The sequence below is a fragment of the Coregonus lavaretus genome, assembly GCF_964263955.1.
Source record: "Coregonus lavaretus genome assembly, chromosome: 4".
Taxonomy (NCBI): domain Eukaryota; kingdom Metazoa; phylum Chordata; class Actinopteri; order Salmoniformes; family Salmonidae; genus Coregonus; species Coregonus lavaretus.
In genome coordinates this window covers 67398047-67422692 of record NC_139991.1, presented here as the reverse complement: position 1 = coordinate 67422692, position 24646 = coordinate 67398047, and the positions used below count along the sequence as shown (strand labels likewise).

The following is a 24646-nucleotide window of genomic DNA, read 5'->3' as shown; positions in this document are numbered from 1 at the left end:
CAATGTTTCGGGGCTCTCTCAGATATCTCCCTACGAGATTGACGAACGGGTCCGTGCACGCGATTCCAGATATCTTTACCTCTGAATAAACTGCCTTTATTATACCATATCCACCCTGTCCAAAGTCTCTACTTGGTCTCAGTTCTCCAGTAAACTTGTTTTATCAACACGCCTTAATTTATTTGGCTTCATGCTGTCCGCTGCCAACATTTTTAGACACAGTAAACATACCGGTCTTTCCTCTTCTCCCACCGTAGTCACAGTGAAGCCAAGCGCTACATACGCTTCGTCATATTTCCTCGTCTTAGCTTTCGGGAGACTTACGTTTGACTCATTATCTCCGTCTCTCTCCGCCTTTCTTTTCATCCCTGTTAGATATGTTTCCATGGCGTCTCTTAAGGGTTTGTTATCTGCACTTCATATCTCCTACTCTGTGCTTTTGTTCGGTGCAAAAAAAACCTACTCCCTGCGGCAAAAAAAAGCATGTTCCCCAGGGTCACACGCGCCCCCCCGGCATCGCTCCGAGCCCCCCCAGGGGGGCGCGCCCCACTATTTGAGAAGGACTGCATTACACACACTGTAACCACATCCAATGACTAAGAAATTGAAAACTTCCAGGGATGAGGACACTACTTTTTCAGGCCAGGATTCACCCTTAGGATCCCACGCACAGGGATAGTTCAGTTGTCATCGATCCAACTTTCACTGCTTTACCTCAGGTTTCTCTTTACATTCAAGGAAGAATCCCAAAGTAGATATCCTGTTCGTTTTTTCAGAAATGAATTACTTTATTCACAGAAAGGTCAATATAAAAAGTTTACTTGGTAACATATTTAAAGGAATATTAACCCAAATTACATAATTACATGTTGGTGTCCTTACCCTGTAAGCAGTCTATGGACAAGGTAAGACTGCCTACAGGGGAAGGAAACCAATATGCAATTTTGTAATTTGGGTGAACTATCCCTTTGAGGAGCAGTTTTAACATAACATCTATGAAATGGTGCCTCCAGACAGAATAACATAAAATCTATGAAGTGGTGCCTCCAGAAAGAATAACATAAAACCTATGAAGTGGTGCCTCCAGACAGAATAACATAAAACCTATGAAGTGGTGCCTCCAGACAGAATAACATAAAACCTATGAAGTGGTGCCTCCAGACAGAATAACATAAAACCTATGAAGTGGTGCCTCCAGACAGAATAACATAAAACCTATGAAGTGGTGCCTCCAGACAGAATAACATACAGTAAAGGGAGTTTAATACCTCTCCCTAGGGCTACAGCCACACAGAGATTTTGTGTTAGAAAAATGCGAATTGAGCAAATGGGTTTCTATGGGAGTAATCCATTGTTAAGTGAAAAACGCACAGTATATCAACCTGTGAGCGTAAGCAACTCGTCTATAAATAATTGACTTGAGTTTTGAGGGACAAAGAAATACAATGATGAATGCCCATGCATTTTCATATGTTTCTGTATGGCTGTAGCCCAAGGGTCAAATCATACCTGGACTCTTGCACAAAACTCATGCGTTAAAGAATTAGGCAAAAGTTTGAGTTGTGCATGCATCTCAAGTTAGGAATTGACCCCCACTCTAACATCATGTTATTTAATTTAACAACAATTATTGAACAACAACTTAATTAATCTTGATCAGGAAAGGAACAGTACATATTATGAAATCATTGTATGAATAGATTTACAAAGAAATTAACAAGGTCATTTTTGTCAGAAGGAAAGCCTTAACTAATACCTGCATGTTACAGGTGTATTGTATCCACAAGGATGTAAAAATGTGCCTTGAAACGTGCACTGGTCTTACTAAAAGTAAGCATGGAATTGAATAACAAAAAATCCACAAAGACTGCATATTTTTGGTACAGACACGTTCTCCTTGTCTAGAGGAGAAAAGCACCAATATACATGGTGGTCTCTGCCGAACAGTCAATCAGTTCATAATTGTCTTCATCAATGGACACCATCAGGAGATCCCCTTCCTCCAGGGTGACCACCTGTCCTGTGTACATTGTCCTTCTCTCTCCTCTCCTATCATCTGGTATGCTATCCTTGACTTCCATGATAGGCCAATTATTTTCATAGCTAATGGAGTATTTCAGGACTTTCAGGCTAAGAAAATGGACCTCGCCAGATACCTTGTCCTTATCCGGCATTCGAAAGTTGACCCCACATAGACAAAGTATCGGCCTCCCTGAGGGACAACCAGAGCTTGCTTGCTCTCGTCATAGGTGAAATTCTGCATGTGCACCAAGCCAGTGTCCTGGTGTTCCCATTGGATGTAGTCTTTAGGCACGGAGTTGCAGCTTGATGATGCTGGAGGTAGGAGAAGATGGAGAGGATCAGAGGTAATATATAAATGATCGTGATTCTGGAAATATATCCACTTGATATTCAAAATACAAAAATCCAACATTCCTGACAGCTGCACTCACACAATATTACCACAGACTCACAGTGTGCACACTATAGCCTATTAGCAAACTAAGCAGGAAGTTTGATTAGGCATGTGAATAACACCAAACTTTTGAACGGTAGTGTGTGTATATATACACACACACACACTACCGTTCAAAAAAATGTTGGCCATTAAAATAACATCAAATTGATCAGAAATACAGTGTAGACATTGTTCATGTTGTATATGGCTATTGTAGCTGGAAACGGCAGATTTTTTATGGAATATCTACATAGGCGTACAGAGGCCCATTATCAGCAACCATCAGTCCTGTGTTCCAAAGGCACGTTGTGTTTGCCTATCCAAGTTCATCATTTTAAAAGGCTAATTGATCATTAGAAAACACTTTTGCTGAAAACTGTTGTGCTGATTAAAGAAGCAATTAAACTGGCCTTCCTGAGACAAGTTGAGTATCTGGAGCATTAGCAATTGTAGGTTCGATTACAGGCTCAAAATGGCCAGAAACAAATAACTTTCTTCTGAAACTCATCAGTCTATTCTTGTTCTGAGAAATAAAGGCTATTCCATGCGAGACATTGCCAAGGAACTGAAGATCTCGTACAACGCTGTGTACTACTCCCTTCACAGAACAGCGCAAACTGGCTCTAACCAGAATAGAAAGAGGAGTGGGAGGCCCCGGTGCACAACTGAGCAAGAGGACAAATACATTAGAGTGTCTAGTTTGAGAAACAGACGCTTCACAGGTCCTCAACTGGCAGCTTAATTAAATAGTACCCGCAAAACACCAGTCTCAACGTCAACAGTGGACAGGCGACTCCGGGATGCTGACCTTCTAGGCAGAGCTGCAAAGAAAAAGCCATATCTCAGACTGGTCAATACAAATAAAAGATGGGCAGTCTGAGATATATGCTCCAGATACTCAACTAGTCTCAAGAAGGCCAGTTTTATTTCTTCTTTAATCAGCACAACAGTTTTCAGCTGTGCTAACATAATTGCAAAAGGGTTTTCTAATGATCAATTAGCCTTGTAAAATGATAAACTTGGATTAGCAAACACAACGTGCCATTGGAACACAGGACTGATGGTTGCTGATAATGGGCCTCTGTACGCCAACGTAGCTATTCCATAAAACAAATCTGCTGTTTCCAGCTACCATAGCCATTTACAACATGAACAATGTATTTCTGATCAATTTGATGTTATTTTAATGGACAAAAAAATTGCTTTTCTTTCGAAAAACAAGGATATTTCTAAGTGACCCCAAACTTTTGAACGGTAGTGTATATATACAAACTACCAGTCAAAAGTTTGGACACCCTACTCATTCAAGGGTTTTTCTTTATTTTTATTATTTTCTACATTGTAGAATAATAGTGAAGACATCAAAACAATTAAATAACACATATGGAATCATGTAGTAACTAAATAAGTGTTAAACAAATCAAAATATATTTGAGATTCTTCAAATAGCCACCCTTTGCCTTGATGACAGCTTTGCACACGCTTGGCATTCTCTCATCCAGCTTCATGAGGTAGTCACCTGGAATGCATTTCAATTAACAGGTGTGCCTTCTTAAAAGTTAATTTGTGGAATTTATTTCCTTCTTAATGTGTTTGAGCCAATCAGTTGTGTTGTGACAAGGTAGGGGGGGTATACAGAAGATAGCCCTATTTGGCAAAAGTCCAAGTCCATATTATGGCAAGAACAGCTCAAATAAGCAAAGAGAAACGACAGTCCATCATTACTTTTAGACATGAAGGTCAGTCAATACGGAAAATGTCAAGAACTTTGAAGGTTTCTTCAAGTGCAGTCACAAAAACCATCAAGAGCTATGATGAAACAGGCTGTCCTGAGGACCGCCACAGGAATGGAAGACCCAGAGTTACCTCTGCTGCAGAGGATAAGTTAATTAGAGTTACCAGCCTCAGAAATTGCAGCCCAAATAAATGCTTCACAGAGTTCAAGTCACAGACACATCTCAACATCAACTGTTCAGAGGGGACTGTGTGAATCAGGCCTTCATGGTCGAATTGCTGCAAAGAAACCACTACTAAAGGACACCAATAAGAAGAAGAGATCTGCTTGGGCCAAGAAACACGCGCAATGGACATTAGACCGGTGGAAATGTGTCCTTTGGTCTGGAGTCCAAATTTGAGATTTTTGGTTCCAAGCGCCATGTCTTTGTGAGACGCGGTGTGGGTGATCGGATGATCTCCGCATGTTTAGTTCCCAGCGTAAATCATGGAGGTGGTGTTATGGTGTGGGGTGCTTTGCTGGTGACACTGTCTGTGATTTATTTAGAATTCAAGGCACACTTGTTTGTTTGCCACATCATTCTGCAGCGATATGCCATTTACTCATCCCATCGGGTTTGGGCTTAGTGGGACTATCATTTGTTTTTCAACTGGACAATGACCCAACAAACCTCCAGGCTGTGTAAGAGGTATTTTACCAAGAAGGAGGGTGATGGAGTGCTGCATCAGACGACCTGGCCTCCACAATCCCCCGACTTCAACCCAATTGAGATGGTTTCGGATGAGTCGGACGGCAGAGTGAAGGAAAAGCAGCCAACAAGTGCTCCTTCTAGACCAGGGGTGTCAAACTCATTTTAGCTCAGGGGCCACATGGAGAAAAATCTATTCCCAAGTGGGCCGGACCGGAAAAATCATGGTATATATAACTTAAAAACAACAACTTCAGATTGTTGTCTTTGTTTTAATACGATCAACATACAACATAAAGCTGGAGCCTGAGGACAGTGTGTCCAAAATAGTACAAGCACAACATCACTATTAATCATAAAACACCTCAAGTTATTTGAAACTTCTGAGGACAAAGAACACACAAACACACAATGCCTCAGTGATTAACAGAACTGTTTCACAGATCACAGAACTATATCAGGGTGTCATTTCTCAGGCAGAAATGTAGATAAAAATAATGAAATCCTGTTCCCCAAACAAGTGCAAGAACCACAGAGTCAAGAATAGGTTAAATATACAAATAAAATAAAATCAATTAAAAACAATAGCACATCAACATAAAAACATATAAACATAAAGCTGGAGCCTGAGGACAGTGTCCAAAAGCACAACATCACTATTAATCATAAAACACCTCAAGTTATTTGAAAGTTCTGAGGACAAAGAACACACAAACACACAATGCCTCAGTGATTAACAGAACTGTTTCAAAGATCACAGAACTATATCAGGGTGTCATTTCTCAGGCAGAAATTTAGATAAAAATAATGAAATCCTGTTCCCCAAACAAGTGCAAGAACCACAGAGTCAAGAATAGGTTAAATATACAAATAAAATAAAATCAATTAAAAACAATAGCACATCAACATAAAAACATATAAACATAAAGCTGGAGCCTGAGGACAGTGTCCAAAAGCACAACATCACTATTAATCATAAAACACCTCAAGTTATTTGAAAGTTCTGAGGACAAAGAACACACAAACACACAATGCCTCAGTGATTCACAGAAGTATATCACACATCACAGAACTATATCAGGGTGTCATTTCTCAGTCAGAAATGTAGATAAAAATAATGAAATCCTGTTCCCCAAACAAGTGCAAGAACCACAGAGTCAAGAATAGGTTAAATATACAAATAAAATAAAATCAATTAAAAACAATAGCACATCAACATAAAAACATATAAACATAAATCTGAAAGCGTTGCTCAAACTCCCGTAAAAGTCCCGTTATTTTATCTTTGAACCGCTTCATGTCTGCCACATGTTGGGTCGCGCACACATTTTTCAGACAAGGGAAGTGAGCTGCATCACCACCGGCAAGTTGCGTCTCCCACAATGACAGCTTCAACTTGAAAGAACGTATGCTGTCATAATACTGCATGACAACTTTGTTGCGCCCTTGCAGCTGTTTGTTCAAGTTATTCAGGTGCTCTGTAACATCCACCATGAATGCAAGGTCCTGCATCCATTCTGCGGAATGAAATTCTAACACTGGTTTGCCCTTTTCTTCCATGAACTGTTCAATTTCTTCTCGTAAATCAAAGAAACGCCTCAGCACAGCACCTCGGCTTAACCATCTTACCTCAGTGTGGTATGGCAGGCCATAGATGTGGTCTTTCTCTCTGAGAAGGCTGTCAAACTGACGGTGATTCAGGCTTCTGGATCGGATGAAATTAACAGTTTGGATGACCACCTTCATGACGTTATCCATCTTTAATGACTTGCAACACAAAGCCTCCTGGTGCAAAATACAGTGAAAAGTCAAAAAATCACGTCCTCCATTTGCAGATTGCACTTTCTCTCTGAACTTTGTCACAACGCCTGCTTTTTTCCAGATCATTGAGGGCGCACCATCTGTAGCCAGGCTGACAGCGCGGGACCAGTCCACTCCGACCCTGTCCAGCGCGCCGACGAGTGCGGTAAAAATATCAGCTGCTGTCGTTGTATCTGTCATCGGCACCAACTCCACGAACTCCTCGGTGACGGTCAATGTGTCATCAACTCCGCGGATGAAAATGGCCAGTTGTGCAACATCTGTAATGTCCGTGCTTTCATCAATTGCAACCGAAAACGCAATAAATGACTTTACTTTTTGCTTCAACTGGCTGTCCAAATCCACTGAAAGATCGGAAATCCTGTCTGCAACTGTGTTTCTTGTCAGGCTGATATTTGCAAAAGCCTGCCGCTTTTCAGGGCACACAATCTCCGCTGCCTTCATCATGCATGTTTTTACAAATTCACCCTCACTAAATGGTTTTGAAGCCACTGCGATTTCATTAGCAATGAGGTAGCTAGCTTTCACTGCAGCGTCACTGATGTCTCGGCTGTGAGTAAACACAGACTGCTGTTTCTTCAGACCCGCCAACAGTTCATTCACCTTCTCTCATCTCCGCTGTCCTTGAAAGTTGTCATATTGTTAGGCCTACTGCTGCTAGGTAGCTCTCTCTCTGCTCTCCCCCTCCTCTCTGTCTGTCCTTGATTGCAGGAGTGAAGTCTGGTGTGCGGGAGTCAGGGTTCCAGCTGCAGCTCATTCACCATAATCACCTCAGCCTTTAAGACCCGGTGAAACTTACCACTCATCGTCAGATCATAGTCAAGACGACCATATTATTGGAACCCGACTCCTGCCTCCGCTTCACTCCTGCCACCACCATCCTGCTTTCCACTACCGGACCTCCCTTTTGGACTCACCACGGACACTAGGACATTACGGTACCACACCTGCCCTGACCTGGATCTGTTACCCGCCCTGTAATCTGGATTTGCTCTTCCCCTATTATTGGAAACCTGAACATTGTAAATAAACCTGTTAAACCTTCTCTGGCTTGGTGTGGTTGTCTGCATTTGGGTTCAATCCAGTTAAATCATGACAGTATGATCTGACCAACATGAACCCAGCAGACAGTAGCTCGGATACCACCCCAGAGTGCACTCAAATTCGGACTGCCATAGCCAATCAGGGCATTTTACTTGGCCAACATGATACCCTGTTTAAGACTATTGCTGAGAACCGTCAGGTGCTGTTTAATCAGGTTCAATTACTCACCAATCAAGTGTCTGCCCTTTCTACCCAAGTTAATAATGCACCCCTCGGGCATGGCATACAAACTGCTCCTTCTCCTGCTCCACCTGTTTTTCCTACCCCTTCAGCCCAGATCAGAGAGCCTTTTGTACCTGCTCCAGAGCGCTATGACGGGAACATGGGAACCTGTGGCGATTTTTTGACTCAATGCTCGTTAGTGTTTGAACAACAGCCCCTCACCTACGCCTCAGAAAGAGCCCGTATTGCCTACCTTATCAACTCTACTAGCGGTTCCGCTCGTGCCTGGGGATCCGCGGTCTGGGAGAGTCAGTCGGACATTTGCAACACTTACGTTGCCTTCACCACTGAGATGAGGAAGGTTTTTGACCACCCCGTACGGGGCAAGGAGGCTGCGAAACGGTTGTTTTCTCTTCGGCAGGGGGCTCGCAGTGTGGCGGAGATGGCAGTGGAGTTTCGGACTTTAGCGGCAGTGAGTGGTTGGAATGACGAGGCATTACAAGGAGTGTTCATCAATGCTTTGTCTGAGACTTTAAAAGATGAATTGGTGTCATATGATGAATCGCCTACGCTGGATAATCTTATTTCACTCACCATCAGGTTGGATAATCGGATTCGGGAGCGCCGCCGGGAGAGGAGTGTTAGTTCCAAGCAACCTGTCTGTCGTCAACAAACTCCTTCCCGCATCTTCCCTACGGAGAAAGCCGTGTCTTCCCGAGTCGATACGAGGAGCACTGAACCCGAAGCCATGGAGGTGGGTCGTGCACGGTTGTCCTCAGAGGAGCGTGCACGTCGTATTCAGGCTCGGGTCTGCCTGTATTGTGGAGAAGCTGGTCATTTCGTTCCTTCCTGCCCAGTTCGTCCGGGAAAAGGGCCGGCTCACCATTATTGGGAGAAGTTTTGGTGAGCCGAGCAGCGGATTCTTCCTCTTCTCCCCGCATTCTGCTCCAGGCATCCCTCCAGTGGCAGTCCCAGAATCTCTCTGTTAGTGCGCTGGTTGACTCTGGTGCTTTTTGGATAGAGAGTGGGCTCAACAAATGGATTTGGAGACTGTTCCTATGGACTGTCCGCTGCAGGCTAAGGGTCTTAATGGACAATTGTTGACCCGTATTACTCATCAGACTGTTCCTGTTTGTCTCAGAGTGTCGGGAAATCATCAGGAGAACATTCAATTCCATATAATCGACTGCCCACAGACCCCCCTGGTCCTTGGTATCCCCTGGCTCATAAGACACAATCCACACATTGATTGGGTGACAGGTAGAATTGTTTCATGGAGCACATTTTGTCATGTGAATTGTTTGTGTTCTGCTCAGACCCCTGCCAGCACTGTGCCTCAACCTCCACTGGAGTCCATGGATCTTTCTGCTGTCCCTGACGTGTATCATGACCTGGCATCCGTTTTCTGCAAACACAGAGCTACTTCTCTTCCTCCTCACCGGCCTTACGACTGCGCCATTGACCTCCAGCCAGGAGCCCCGCTCCCCAGCAGTCGCCTGTACAATCTCTCCCGCCCGGAGACGGAGGCTATGGAGAACTACATTCGGGACTCCTTGGCGGCAGGTATTATTCGTCCTTCCTCGTCACCTGTAGGAGCGGGATTCTTTTTTGTTGCTAAGAAGGATAAGACCCTCAGACCCTGTATTGATTTCCGTGGACTTAACAACATCACCATTAAGAACAAATATTCTCTGCCATTAAATAATTCTGCTTTTCCCCTCCTTCATGGTGCAACTATCTTTACCAAACTGGATCTACGAAATGCGTATCACCTGGTGCGCATTCGTAAAGGTGATGAATGGAAGACTGCCTTCAACACACCCTTGGGACATTTTGAGTATCTAGTTATGCCTTTTGGGTTGTCCAATGCCCCTGCTGTTTTTCAGGCACTAGTCAATGATGTCCTTCGGGACATGTTGAATCGGTTTGTTTTCGTCTATCTGGATGATATCTTGATTTTCTCAGAGTCCTCCCAGGAACATGAACTGCATGTGCGCCAGGTGTTGCAAAGATTGTTGGAGAACAAACTGTTTGTGAAGATGGAGAAATGTGAATTTCATGTGTCTGAGACCTCTTTTTTGGGTTACATCATAGCTCAGGGGGAGTTGCGGATGGACCCAGCTAAGATCTCTGCTGTCACGGACTGGCCAGCCCCCTCCACCCGCAAACAACTTCAACGATTCCTGGGGTTTGCGAACTTCTATAGGAGGTTCATCAAGGACTACAGCCGCATTGCGGCGCCACTCACCGCTCTCACCTCCATCTCACGACCATTCGCTTGGAATGAAGGGGCCGAATCAGCGTTCGAAGAACTGAAACATCGCTTCGCCTCGGCTCCCATTCTGATGCAGCCGGACCCCGACCGCCAGTTTGTCGTGGAGGTGGATGCATCCGACACTGGGGTAGGTGCGGTGTTGTCACAACGTTCTCCTGAAGATAATAAACTGCATCCCTGTGCTTTTCTCTCAAGGAAACTTTCTCAGGCAGAGAGGAATTATGATGTTGGCAATCGTGAACTGCTCGCCGTTAAGCTGGCTCTCGAGGAGTGGCGACATTGGTTGGAGGGGGCGGAACAACCCTTCATCGTTTGGACGGATCATAAGAATCTGGCTTACCTCCAGTCAGCGAAGCAGCTCAACCCCCGTCAAGCCAGGTGGGCACTATTTTTTGGGAGATTCAATTTTTCTCTGTCTTACCGTCCTGGGTCACGCAACGTCAAGCCTGACGCCCTGTCTCGTGTTCATTCGGCTGTTGATACTGGTAGTAACCCTGAACCCATCTTGCCTCCTACCTGCAGTATTGCGGCCATCACATGTGACATCGAAGGGATTGTTAGACAGGCTCAACATCATCAAGCTGACCCTGGGAGGGGTCCTCCTAACCGGTTGTTTGTCCCTGAGTCTGCTCGCTCCCAGGTACTTCAGTGGGCTCACTCGTCCCCCCTTACCTGTCACCCTGGAGTTTCGCGGACCCTTGACTTTGTGCGACGGAAGTTCTGGTGGCCCACGATGGAGGCGGACACTCGAGCTTTCATTGCTGCTTGTACGGTATGTGCACGAAGTAAGAACTCCACCCAGGCCAGCGCTGGTCATCTACGACCTCTACCTATACCCAGCCGGCCCTGGTCGCACATTGCTATGGATTTTGTCACTGGACTTCCCCCCTCGTCTGGAAAGACTGTCATTCTTACTGTGATTGATCGTTTTTCTAAGTTCGCTTATTTTTTGGCCCTACCTAAACTGCCCACTGCCAGAGAAACTGCTGATATTTTGGTTGAACATGTGTTCCGCTCTCATGGTCTACCCACGGATATTGTCTCTGACAGGGGTCCCCAGTTTGTCTCCCAGGTATGGAAAGCTTTCTGTAAAGCTTTGGGCATCACATCCAGCCTGTCCTCTGGATATCACCCCCAGACCAATACCCATTATTATTATTATTATTATTATTATAAGCCGAGAGAGCGAACCAGGAGATGGAGACCGCTCTCCGCTGTGTCACAGGGTCTAACCCTGGGTCATGGAGCTCCATGCTCCCCTGGGTGGAATATGCTCATAACACCTTGACTAACGCTTCCTCTGGTTTGTCTCCCTTTCTGTGTGCTCTGGGTTATCAACCTCCCCTGTTCCCTTCTCAAGAGAGGGAACTGGCGGTACCCTCGGTGCAGTCCCACATGCGCCACTGCTTCAAGGTCTGGAGGAAGGCCAGGGTAGCTCTGTCCCGAGCTTCGGCGTACATGCAGAGGCAAGCCAACCGTCACCGGTCCCAGGCTCCCGGTTACTCTCCTGGTCAAGAGGTATGGCTTAAGTCACGTGACCTTCCATTGAAAGTGGAGTCTAAGAAGATGGCGCCTCGTTTTATAGGACCGTTCAAGATACTGTCTATTGTTAACCCCTGCGCGGTTAAGCTACAGCTTCCTGCCTCCCTACGGGTTCATTCCACCTTTCATGTTTCCCAGATTAAGCCTGTGTCGGTTAGCCCTCTGTGCCCGCCCTCTCATCCCCCTCCTCCGCCCAGGATCGTGGGTGGGGGTCCGGTCTACACTGTCCGGCGACTTCTGGATGTTCGCCGCCGGGGTCGTGGTTTCCAGTACCTGGTGGATTGGGAGGGTTATGGTCCTGAGGAACGTTCCTGGGTGCCCAGGAGCTTCATTGTGGATCCTGCTCTGGTCCGTGAGTTTCATAGGTTACATCCCGATAAACCCTGTCGACCGCCAGGTGGCGTCCGTAGAGGGGGGGGTATTGTTAGGCCTACTGCTGCTAGGTAGCTCTCTCTCTGCTCTCCCCCTCCTCTCTGTCTGTCCTTGATTGCAGGAGTGAAGTCTGGTGTGCGGGAGTCAGGGTTCCAGCTGCAGCTCATTCACCATAATCACCTCAGCCTTTAAGACCCGGTCAAACTTACCACTCATCGTCAGATCATAGTCAAGACGACCATATTATTGGAACCCGACTCCTGCCTCCGCTTCACTCCTGCCACCACCATCCCTCTTTCCACTACCGGACCTCCCTTTTGGACTCACCACGGACACTAGGACATTACAGTACCACACCTGCCCTGACCTGGATCTGTTACCCGCCCTGTAATCTGGATTTGCTCTTCCCCTATTATTGGAAACCTGAACATTGTAAATAAACCTGTTAAACCTTCTCTGGCTTGGTGTGGTTGTCTGCATTTGGGTTCAATCCAGTTAAATCATGACACATATTTGTCGGCATGAAGACTCACATAGTGGCGACGAAGGTTATATTCTTTCAGCACTGCAACATGCTCTGAACACACCAAACATACAGCTTTCCCATTCAATTCCGTGAAAAAATAGGATGACCATTTTTCTTGGAACACTCTGCACTCTGCGTCCACTTTTCTCTTTTTTGACAGAGACATATTGGGGCAATGAGGGTGCCAAAGCACATAATGTTAAAAGTAGAAGCCGTAATAAATATCGCGGGCAAAACAAAGTAGCTCATTGGCTGCACGTGCTTGACCTACTTGCTCTGTCCCGGTATAAACAGTTTGCTTGCTTAACACAATTGCTATTGCGCCATCCAGTGGACGCAATTGGAACAGCAGTTTATTTTATTGAAAAATTGCAGCGCATTTTTATACTTTACGAAATTATTATTATTATTATTATTATTTTTTTTTTATTTTTTTTTAAATCATCTCGCGGGCCGGATTAAACCCATTTGCGGGCCTGATCCGGCCCACGGGCCGGACGTTTGACACCCCTGTTCTAGACTGTTGGAAAAGCATTCCAGCTGAAGCTGGTTGAGAGAATGCCAAGAGTGTGCAAAGCTGTCATCAAGGGAAAGGGTGGCTATTTGAAGAATCTGAAATATAAAATAATGGGACCCATCTCATCTAAAAAGTTGACTCAAGTTTGCCAAAAAGCACCTGGATGATCATCAAGACTCTTGGTAGAATGTTCTATGGACAGATGATTCAAAAGTATAACTTTTTGGACGACATGGTTCCAGTAATGCCTGGCGAAAACCAAACTCTCCATTCCATAGTAAGAACATCATACCAAAGGTCAAGCATGGTGGTGGTGGTATAATGGTTTGGGGATGCTTTGCTGCCTCAGGACCTGGACGACTTGCCTTAATAGAAAGAACCATGAATTCTGCTCTGTATCAGAGAATTCTACAGGAGCATGTCAGACCATCGGTCTGTGAGCTGAAGCTGAAGCGCAGCTGGGTCATGCAGCAAGACAATGATCCAAAACACAATCAAGTCTACATGAAAATTGCTAAAAAGCAACAAATTGGAAGTTTTGGAATGCCCTAGTCAAAGTCCAGACCTAATCCCAATTGAGATGTTGTGGTAGGACTTGAAACAAGCAGTTCATGCTTGAAAACCCACACGTCACTGAGTTAAAGCAGTTCTGCATGGAAGATTGGGCCAAAATTCCTCTACAGCGACGTGAGAGACTGATCAACAACTACAGGAAGCATTTGGTTGGAGTCATTGCAGCTAAAGGTGGCACAACCAGTTATTGAGTGTAAGGGGGCAATTACTTTTTCACACAGGGGAATTGGATGTTGCATAACTTTGTTTATGAAATAAATATGTAATTGTTGTGTTATTTGTTCACTTATGTTCCCTTTATCTAATATTAGGTTTTGGTTGAAGATCTGATAACATTCAGTATCACAAATATGCAAAAGTAGAGAAAATTAGAAAGGGGGCAAATACTTTTTCATAGCACTGTATATATATATAGCAGAATATATTAAAAACACGCTTTACTAAGACCTACTTGTCAGGTGAGCGTTTGGCTTCGGATTCTGTCCTTGACGATCTGGTAGGAAAAAGGGAAAAAACCATCAGTGCATGCTTGCTGTAAGCTGCTGATAGACGTGCCTCTCTCTAGGCTTCATTCATAAAATCAAAGGAATGTACCATGGAAGACATATCATACCAGCGAAATAGTTACATACCTATCGCTTGCTGTCTTGAGTTTTCTGCAGTTGTGAATGTATCCTACAAAAACAAAGACAAGTTAACTATTAATGGTGACCCACAGAAGTTAAGGTTCCATTTAAATCCAATGCCAAAGCTCTCCGGCATTTGTGTACCCCGTTAAAAACATGTGGATGTCCCATTGCTTACCTTCTCAATACAGTCTCTGATCACACGCTGCGTAAAGAAAAATACAGCTGCACAGCCCAGAACCAAGAATAACGTGACAAGACGCCAGCGACTCTCCTGTCGTTTCATTTCTTGACAGTGTTTGAGCAAAAGAAAAACAGTCTCTTGCTGCGCCATTGAAATCACGGTGTCTTCAGGAATCTCGCGGTTCCTTGCGCACGTCTCCATATCAAACCACGACTACAAAGTCTAAAGTAACCTTATTTCTTCTTAATGATATACATCGAATTTATAGTTCCGCTACCACCTACGCAACTTGGCTGTCAGTGCCGTTACCTGCATGTGTGCCCTGGGAAAATCCACAAAGTCTTGCACTGACAGACTGATATGACGTCTTTTTATAAAGTATTTGTTAATGTCTTTGATCATATGAGCTGCATAAGGATTGGGAGGATGAGGACATTCCATGTATTTATTTCTGTCAAGGTGGATGCCAGAAGGTCTGCGGTTTGCCAAGATAGCTTGGGGGCCACTGGTGCTAATCTTAGAAGGAGTACATGATCGAATATACTGACTAGGGTGCAACACTATACCAAATAGGGTGATACTATTGTTGTTGGGAGTGACACTCAATAATGGTTGGCCACTGTTGGATGGAATTAGCTTGCAAAGCCCTATATAAACTGATGACAATAGGCTATTGTGAATCCAGTACTGTAATATTAAATACTCTGAACCAACTCTCCATCTGTCACGAGTGTCAGTGTAATGCGGTGGGTCGAAGTCAGTCGCAGGACACAGAACTCAATGAAAACGTACTTTACTGATAAGTAAAGAAACAAATACAAAATACCTCCACACAGGGAGGAGCAAACCCGCTCACCAAAAGTGTTTAACTACTCTCTTACATCCTGAAGTACTCGATACCAGAGAAACTTGTCATAACACAGACTATCCCTCATGCTGCTATAAATGCCCACTCTCAAATTCATAGACAGAGCTGTGGGTCCAAAGGTAGTATTTTATCATACGCAAATTAAGGCAGTTCAATGTAGACAAACGTATAATGACGCTCTTGTATCTTCTATTAATAATAGAGAGCTTCCTGACCTTTTGTTTTATTGCATGACACTTCTCCCCGTCTATCTACAAAATACACAAGATTGTGAATAGGTCTGGAAAAATATCCTTACTGTGTGCCATTCAGCTGCATCACATTGACCTAAGACTCCTGTGAAGAAAGGCAATGCCATAGCTAACCTGACCCTGTCAGCAGGATCTCACGCCTATTTCGCTGCATATTGCAACATAATACCTTTTTGTGCAATCTAATTTGTGTAAAAAGCAGCAACAGACAATGTCCTAGATACAGTGCATTCGGAAAGTATTCAGACTTTTTCCACATTTTGTTATGTTACAGCCTTATTCTAAAATGAATTAAATTGTTTTTTTCCCCCTCATCAATACACACACCAAATCAAATCAAATTTTATTGGCCACATGCGCCGAATACAACAGGTGCAGACATTACAGTGAAATGCTTACTTACAGCCCTTAACCAACATTGCATTTATTTTTTAATAAAAAAGTAAAATAAAACAACAAAAAAAGTGTTGAGAAAAAAGAGCAGAAGTAAAATAAAATAACAGTAGGGAGGCTATATATACAGGGGGGTACCATTGTTCAGGATTAATACATTATCAGATGCAACACAACTTTAAAGGAAAGGCAGCTGCTCTTTTGTTTATAAACAGATACAAACACACATCCTGCATCGTCACTGACCCCTAAATTCAATTATATTAACCAAGCCCTCAACATCAAACAAAGAAAAAAGCTATTTCACTCGAACATTTTTTTTGCATATCCCAACTCCCCCTGAGACATCTGCGGAGAGTTGGGGTCAGAGCAAGGGTCTGCCATTTACCGCAGTCTCTGGAGCAATTGGGGTTAAATGCCCCCCCCCCCCCCCCCCCAAACATAATCAATGCCGTTTTCACTTATTTTCAGTTACTCGTGTTTCATTTTCCATCTACAACACATTCTGAAGCATAAACACCTGATGAACGCAACAGTAGTCAGCAGAATCAGTAGCACAGAAGCTAGAAGGAACGCCATGACATCCACAGAGTGGTAGGAGTACCAGGGCATTCTGTAGGACTCTGTACGTAGGTGAGCAGTACCTTTGTGTCTCATGACATACTCGATCCAGAACATGGCGAGGTCCAGGGGGTTCATTGGCTGATCCCTGTGCAGGTTGGAGAGCCTTTGCATGTTCTCCCTGTAGGACGGCTCCTGAAGAACTTCCTGTAAGGCCTTGAGGAAGTCATTGTCTACCGTGGCTATGGTCACAATCTTTGCTCCTCCTCTCGTTTGCAGAATAAGGAGGTTGTCGTATTGGTCGAAAAACAGAGGTAGGCCCACAACGGGGACTCCGTGGTAGATGGCCTCTTGAACTCCATTGGTTCCTCCATGAGCTACAAACAGCCTCATCTTAGGATGTCCTAGTAGGTCATTCTGCGGCATCCAGTCAACTAGTAAGGTGTTGTTGCCCAGAGTCGCTGGCCTGTCCCCAATGTGCCTCCAGATGATCTTCTGAGGCAGTTGGGCAAAAGCAGATGCTATCTCGTCTGTTATGTCACTCGGGAGTTCCTTGACGAAAGTCCCCAAAGACATGATAATGGCACCATGTTCTCCTGAACTCTGAATAAAGTCCTCCAGGTCTTGGGGAAGGGGCTTGGCCGGTTTGCACTGAAACCCTCCCATGTAGATAACGTTAGGCATGGTGGGACGGGGGAACTCAAACACAAAGTCAACTCTCATGAGCCACAAGTCAGCCCCCTGCATTAACTCATTAAAGTCCACACCCGGTTGGAAATACTCATCACAAACCGCTTGGTAATAGGGTCGCACTAGGAACCTGTCCTGAACTTGTCCAAGCAATTTAATAAGCATATTCTTCACTCTCTCTGTGAAGGTCATTTTGTCCGTCAGCCCAGATCCAGTCATTGGAACGTAAGACATGGGGGATGGTGCGATGACCTGATGTCCCTCTCCAAATGTGACCCAGCGGACGTTGTAGACAAGGGGTAGCTGAAGATAGTGGGCCATCAGAACACCTGCTCCCCATGCCGGGTCAGTCAAGACAAGGTCATACTGGGTTTCCTTTAGGTTCTTCATTAAATCCTTGTCTTCAATCATATTGGTCACCATTTCAGCCATCATCTTAGGAACTTTAGACATGAATGACAAGGCCTCCACCTGCAAACTGAAGAAATTTAAAACCGAACTTTTACCTCTTTCTATATCGAGGACTTTGTTGAGAATTGGCTTCACAAAGCCCTCGTCTACTCCATCAGTGACATGTACTGTAATAGAGCTGTAATATGAAGACTCCTCTTTAATGTACCAGCTTTTGTTTGTTCGTACCACGGTCACAGAGTGTCCTTGAGCATGAAGGGCCTTGATCAGAATGTCCATGTGAAGCCAATGGCTTCCTTCCAGAGGAAAGACCAGCACCTTCCCACTGTGGCAAGCTGGCAAAGACACCATGAAGCATGTCACAAGAAGACTTGAGAAAATGCTCCAAAGGTGGTACGCCATCCTTCTGAAGGAGAAGGAAAACATTGTCATCACATTTATATTTAAAGCTAGAATCTGTATTTGGTGAAACGGCCATGTTTGTTTGGGATATTACAACAACAAAGAAGTTACTTTAAATGAGGAACACTTTTATTTTCCCCTCTGACATCATTGCAAGCCCGATAGAACAGCAGAATATGTACTGCAATTGTTTTTTACCACGCTGCTGGTAAAGGCACTTGGGCAAACAGAGGTGCTATGTCACCAAATGTGGATTGTAGCTTTATGACATAATTAAAAGCTTCCCTTATTTGGCCTTTTTATAAGACCTAGGCCGGGATTCAATCTGATCGCGTTTTGTCTGCTATGCACCTTTTTAAAGGCAATGTTCCCACGTTTGTGTAGACTGTATTCACGGTACATGCTGCATAAATCGTCTCAATCAGAAATTAGCTTTAAATGCCATATAAAGCTGATCTACCACTGATTGTATTGAATCCCGGGACTAGAGTGGCCTCTAGTATTGTGGTTGAATATTGATAATTTTTGGATAGAGGGTCACCGGGCATTAAATGTCACACGGAAACACTTCAGTCCATAGAAGAAAACCTCTGATTTACTCACCGACAAATCCGCCAATGTTCGAAAAGAAATCCGTATGAATGAACTTCTGTGAACTTGAATGAATCCTTATGTATGAACAGAGTCTGAGCTTGTGTGTTTGCTTCTTATCTCGTTCTAGTAAGTTCAAAGTTCTTCCCCAGTCAGTCAGGACCTTGTCATTCTGTTAAAGAGACAGACCTGTTTTGCATAATTATATAAAGTACCTGTCCAGTTAGTCGAAGATTCAGACCATGTGGTACAAAGTGACTATTACTTACCAAATGGTCTGACAAAGCTCTTTTTAAAATTCACATTCCGAACGCATGTTAAGGGGAAATATGAGCTCAGAGATTTTGAGGAAACACACTGATTGATTATTATCACACTTTCGTTTTTCCAGGGGGGTTGAGACCACTCGCTTTTTGGATTCTAAGGGTCATTCTCCAAATGGGGTGGCTTTTGCTTGCACCACTACGAGCAGAAAAAAACATGTAATTAAATGCAGTAAAAGAAATTACAAGTTTAAAGAACTTACATACATTTTATTATTGAGTAGTTGAACTTGAATATCAACTGAAGTTTGAGTTGAGGGGTGACCCTAAGTTCATTTGTCTTGCTACAAAAATATCTCAGAAGAGAAATTCTACTGGATTCTAACCACCTTTATTTTGAGTTGTTGAAGTACAGCACCCACTCACTGATACCTGACAATAGAAACACAATGACGCATCATCTAAAAATATGTATGTTCTTATTTAAAATTGAATTCTTAGCAACAGCCAAACGATAAACCACGTGTTTCTGTGAGGTGTAGTTTCTCTGGTTCAAGTTGAAAGCCTCTGTACGTGCGTCTTATTTCTCTAAATTAATTGATGAAAACAACCCAAGATGTATCTTCAGAAACATAGCCAGCCTCACAAAGAAGCAGGTCCCAGCCTGCCAATATGTATTTTTCTAACCTCACCTCTAATGATTATATGTTTTTCAATGACCAAATTACTACAATCAGAGAAAATCTCAATTAATCTGCTTGATACGCTACAAACCCTACAGGATTATGAGGAGACCACAGCTACTCTGGATTGTTTTACACCCTTGGTTTATGACGACATGGTTAAACGTATCATGCGCTCCAAGCTCACCACTTGCCAACTTGACCCTATACAGTGGGGGAAAAAAGTATTTAGTCAGCCACCAATTGTGCAAGTTCTCCCACTTAAAAAGATGAGAGAGGCCTGTAATTTCCATCATAGATACACGTCAACTATGACAGACAAAATGAGAAAAACAAATCCAGAAAATCACATTGTAGGATTTTTAATGAATTTATTTGCAAATTATGGTGGAAAATAAGTATTTGGTCAATAACAAAAGTTTCTCAATACTTTGTTATATACCCTTTGTTGGCAATGACACAGGTCAAACGTTTTCTGTAAGTCTTCACAAGGTTTTCACACACTGTTGCTGGTATTTTGGCCCATTCCTCCATGCAGATCTCCTCTAGAGCAGTGATGTTTTGTGGCTGTCGCTGGGCAACACGGACTTTCAACTCCCTCCAAAGATTTTCTATGGGGTTGAGATCTGGAGACTGGCTAGGCCACTCCAGGACCTTGAAATGCTTCTTACGAAGCCACTCCTTCGTTTGCCCGGGCGGTGTGTTTGACACCTATTGCAGATTCAGTCTTCCCAGCCTGGTGCAGGTCTACAATTTTGTTTCTGGTGTCCTTTGACAGGTCTTTGGTCTTGGCCATAGTGGAGTTTGGAGTGTGACTGTTTGAGGTTGTGGACAGGTGTCTTTTATACTGATAACAAGTTCAAACAGGTGCCATTAATACAGGTAACGAGTGGAGGACAGAGGAGCCTCTTAAAGAAGAAGTTACAGGTCTGTGAGAGCCAGAAATCTTGCTTGTTTGTAGGTGACCAAATACTTATTTTCCACCATAATTTGCAAATAAATTCATTAAAAATCCTACAATGTGATTTTCTGGATTTTTTTTCCTCAATTTGTCTGTCATAGTTGACGTGTACCTATGATGAAAATTACAGGCCTCTCTCATCTTTTTAAGTGGGAGAACTTGCACAATTGGTGGCTGACTAAATACTTCTTTTCCCCACTGTACCTACAAAGCTGGTTATATAATGTATTAGTCCTGATAATAGATCTAGGTAATAGGTCAGGTCAACCAATGCTCAATATTATAAACACATCTCTCCAATCGGAAATATAGTTCCTGAGTTCTTTAAATTGGCTGTAATTAAACCACGTTTAAAGAAACCAAACCTCAATCCCCTTCCTTTCCAACATACTAGAGAAGCACGTAGCCCAGGAGCTAACATCATTTTAAAATTCAAACAGTATCTTTGAAACCTTCCAGTCTGGTTTTAGACCATGTCACAGCACTGAGACTGCACTTGTCAAGGTATTAAATGACCTACTGCTGTCCTAAGACCGTGGTCATGTCTCTATTCTCGTTCTTTTAGAACGAAGTTCTCCCTTTTACACTATTGATCATACTATTCTTATTAAGAGACCAGAAGGCTTGGTTGGTCTACGAAGACAGGTTCTTAACTGGTTTAAATCATACCTCTATGAGCGCTATTAATTAGTTCAGCTGGGTAACAAATCATCGGAACGTTCCAAGGTTGATAGAAGCCCTTTTATTTTCCTGATACATGCTACCCCGGCCTTGGTAATGTAATCCGTAAGCACAACATGCACTTTCATTGCTATACTGATGATACCCAATTGTATTTATCTTTTGAACAAGATTTTACTTTACAGTCAGCCTGCCTTGACACGTGGATCACAGATGTTAAACACTGTATGGCAACCAACTTCTTGATTTTAAACTCTGACTAGACAGAAATGATGCTAATTGGCCATAGGAAACTCACAAAGAAAGTGTCAGACCTTACTCTCAAAATGTATGGTTTCCTCATTACACCAAAATGGTTGTTAAAAACCTTGGTGTTACCTTTGACCCGGGCCTAACGTTCGACAACCACATGAAAAACCATGTCCAAAACAGTGTACTTTAATCTCAGGAACATTTTCAGAATTAGACACCAGAAGAATTGGTCCATGCATTTGTTTAATAGATTAGACTACTGCAATGCCCTTCTTTCCAGTTGTTCAGAGACAGACTCCACTATTAAAAACCAACAACTGCAGCCCACATTTTAACCAACACTAGAAGGCACGAGTACATCACTCCATTTTTATCTGCACTACACTGGCAGCCTGTAAAGTATCGGTCTGATTGTTTTTATATGCATGTAATATAATCAGCCATCACAACACCCACATATCAGCAGTGCATCATTGGCTATTTTGTCTGGCAGGTTTCCTCTCTTTGCATCACTCAAAACCACTGGATTTCTCTTTCAGAACCGTGTGTCATACCTCAGAGAGAATCCCTCTCACTCGAACTGTTCGTCATAAACACACCGCCCTCTTTTGTCCAGATTCCAAAAAGGTCAGAGCAATTTCACTTCGCCCCCACATTACTCTGGTCTGGGCTAGTCCTGCCAACTGTTGTGCAAGCAAGAGAATGTGCAAACAAGAACTTCCTTGCATTCCCTTGCTTCTTTGTGGAATACTGTGGAGTGAGAAAAGACGATGGCAGTAGTTAATGTGTTACAGACATCGCTATGCTTGCAACCAGATCAGTTAATGATGAACAGATTACAACCAAAATATTACATAATTTCCAGTCCAGTCTGATGGAAAAACACCTTTGGTTGACGGGAAGATGTCCATACATTTTCATGCAAAATTGTTCGCTTGAAAATACTTCCACAAGTAGATGTAAGCTAACATATTGTTAACTGTGAACTGTAAGTAGTCGTTTCCCATTTTTCTCTCTAGTTTTAAATTGTCACACCTCAAGAAAAAGATGTGACCTCTTTACCAATCTATAGTATATTGAAATCCCATTCCCCTTTCATATGTTTTTATTTTTTATTATTGGAATTGTTAGAGACATGTAAAAATGTGCTGAATTCAAGGATTTTTCTTGGGAATGTCAAATTTTTTCCACCCCTGAGTAGATTGGTGACAATCACAGAGTGGCAGACTTTCTCTGTTGACTAAGACGATTGACTATGAGTTGTGTGTTGTGTAGAATGTTGCTAGTTCGATCCCCGCTCAGGGCAGAAAATAATGCATTCTGTTACAATGGAACCAGTTTTAGAATCCCTGGCCAACTGTCAACTGTCACGATCGTCTAGAACAGATGAGGACCAAGGCGCAGCGTTGCAGGCAAACACACTCTTTATTAAGAGACACGATCAAAAACAACAAACGATACGTGACAGTTCACGGTCTAACATAAACAGACTAGAAACAAAATCCCACAAACACGAATGAAAAACTGACTGTATAAATATGGCTCCCAATCAGAGACAGCCAGCAACACCTGACACTCGTTGCCTCTGATTGGGAGCCACTCTGGCCAACATAGAAATAGCACCCATAGACACAAAACACATTGATCTACACACCCTGGCTCAACATAACAGCGTCCCCAGAGCCAGGGCGTGACAGTACCCCCCCCTAAAGGCGCGGACTCCGACCGCGTCAACCAAATACCACAGGGGAGGGACCGGGTGGGCACTCCGCCTAGGCGGCGGATCCGGCTCCGGGCCTGAACCCCGCTCCCTCTCCAACCCCCCAAAGTACCCCTGGTCCGGTCTGGCCCCGCTGGCCGGAGCTGGACTGCACACTGATGGAGCGGATTGCTCTAGCCCCGGCGTAAAACATCTGACCAATGCCGAACCAGGCACCAGTGGAACAGGCACGGGCCGTGCCGGACTGACGACGACCGCCACTGGCTTGGTGTGGAGAACAGGCACGGGCCGTGCTGGACTGACAACGCACACCACTGGCTTGGTGTGAGGAGCAGGAGTGAGCCGAACCGGGCCAACGAAACGCACCACTGACTTGGTGCGGGAAGCAGGAACGGGCCGAGCCGGGCTGACGAAGCGCACCACTGACTTGGTGCGGGGAGCAGGAACGGGCCGAGCCGGGCTGACGAAGCGCACCACTGACTTGGTGCGGGGAGCAGGAACGGGCCGAGCCGGGCTGACGAAGCGCACCACTGACTTGGTGCGGGGAGCAGGAACGGGCCGAGCCGGGCTGACGAAGCGCACCACTGACTTGGTGCGGGGAGCAGGAACGGGCCGAGCCGGGCTGACGAAGCGCACCACTGACTTGGTGCGGGGAGCAGGAACGGGCCGAGCCGGGCTGACGAAGCGCACCACTGACTTGGTGCGGGGAGCAGGAACGGGCCGAGCCGGGCTGACGAAGCGCACCACTGACTTGGTGCGGGGAGCAGGAACGGGCCGAGCCGGGCTGACGAAGCGCACCACTGACTTGGTGCGAGGAGCAGGAACAGACCGGACCGTACTGGGGACACACACCACTGGCCCTACACCGGGATCTGGAACGGGCCGGACCGGACTGGTAACACACCCCAGTACCTCTCGCCGTGCCTCTACACCTTCCATCCCCTCTTCGACCAGTGGCCCCCGTAACCTGGCGGCCTCCTCTGCCAACCCGCTGGACCGCTCTATCGCGGCCTCCTGCTGCCCCGACGTCGTGAGCCCCCCCCCTAAATATTTTCTGGGGGTCTCTCCTCCCCGTGGGCCAGGCCTCTATAGTTCTCGCCCAACTCTCGCTCTTCTGCCTCCAACTCCCGCTATTCAGCTCCTCAATTGGCTTGACCCAGTCGAAGCTCTTCCTCCATTGTTCCCAAGTCCACTCTCTCTGCTCTTCACTCGGCTTGACCCAGTCGAGGCTGCCACGGAGATCTGCTAGGGATTTCCCTGGCGATGGCTCCTCGACTCGCTGCTTGGTCCAGTTGTGGTGGGATTTTCTGTCACGATCGTCTAGAACAGATGAGGA

At 44.7% G+C, this 24646-nt stretch overlaps 2 protein-coding genes across 2 annotated transcripts; both read right to left on the bottom strand.

Annotated features, from left to right (window-relative positions):
* Positions 1–759: 759 nt before the first annotated feature.
* On the bottom strand, positions 760–14902 carry LOC311127590 (uncharacterized protein). Its single transcript, XM_084159408.1, has 4 exons — positions 14578–14902; positions 14406–14448; positions 14225–14266; positions 760–2334 (listed from the first exon to the last, which is right to left on the bottom strand). Exons 1-4 carry the CDS (start codon positions 14782–14784, stop codon positions 2126–2128), a joined length of 501 nt encoding a protein of 166 aa, XP_084015534.1. The 5' UTR covers positions 14785–14902; the 3' UTR covers positions 760–2125.
* A 1617-nt stretch (positions 14903–16519) lies between these two features.
* LOC311128035 (UDP-glucuronosyltransferase 2B31-like) lies at positions 16520–18858 on the bottom strand. Its single transcript, XM_084159977.1, has 2 exons — positions 18763–18858; positions 16520–18163 (listed from the first exon to the last, which is right to left on the bottom strand). Exon 2 carries the CDS (start codon positions 18157–18159, stop codon positions 16567–16569), a length of 1593 nt encoding a protein of 530 aa, XP_084016103.1. The 5' UTR covers positions 18160–18163; positions 18763–18858; the 3' UTR covers positions 16520–16566.
* Between the last annotated feature and the right edge of the window lie 5788 nt (positions 18859–24646).

Bases quoted from the DNA above. Each gene is read 5' to 3' on its own strand.
- LOC311127590 (XM_084159408.1), bottom strand. From the start codon at position 14,784: ATGGAGACGTGCGCAAGGAACCGCGAGATTCCTGAAGACACCGTGATT. The intron at 14,449-14,577 runs GTAAGCAATGGG...TTGTTTTTGTAG, and splicing joins TCAGAGACTGTATTGAGAAG to GATACATTCACAACTGCAGA. The intron at 14,267-14,405 runs GTATGTAACTAT...TTTTCCTACCAG, and splicing joins CTCAAGACAGCAAGCGATAG to ATCGTCAAGGACAGAATCCG.
- LOC311128035 (XM_084159977.1), bottom strand. From the start codon at position 18,159: ATGGCGTACCACCTTTGGAGCATTTTCTCAAGTCTTCTTGTGACATGC.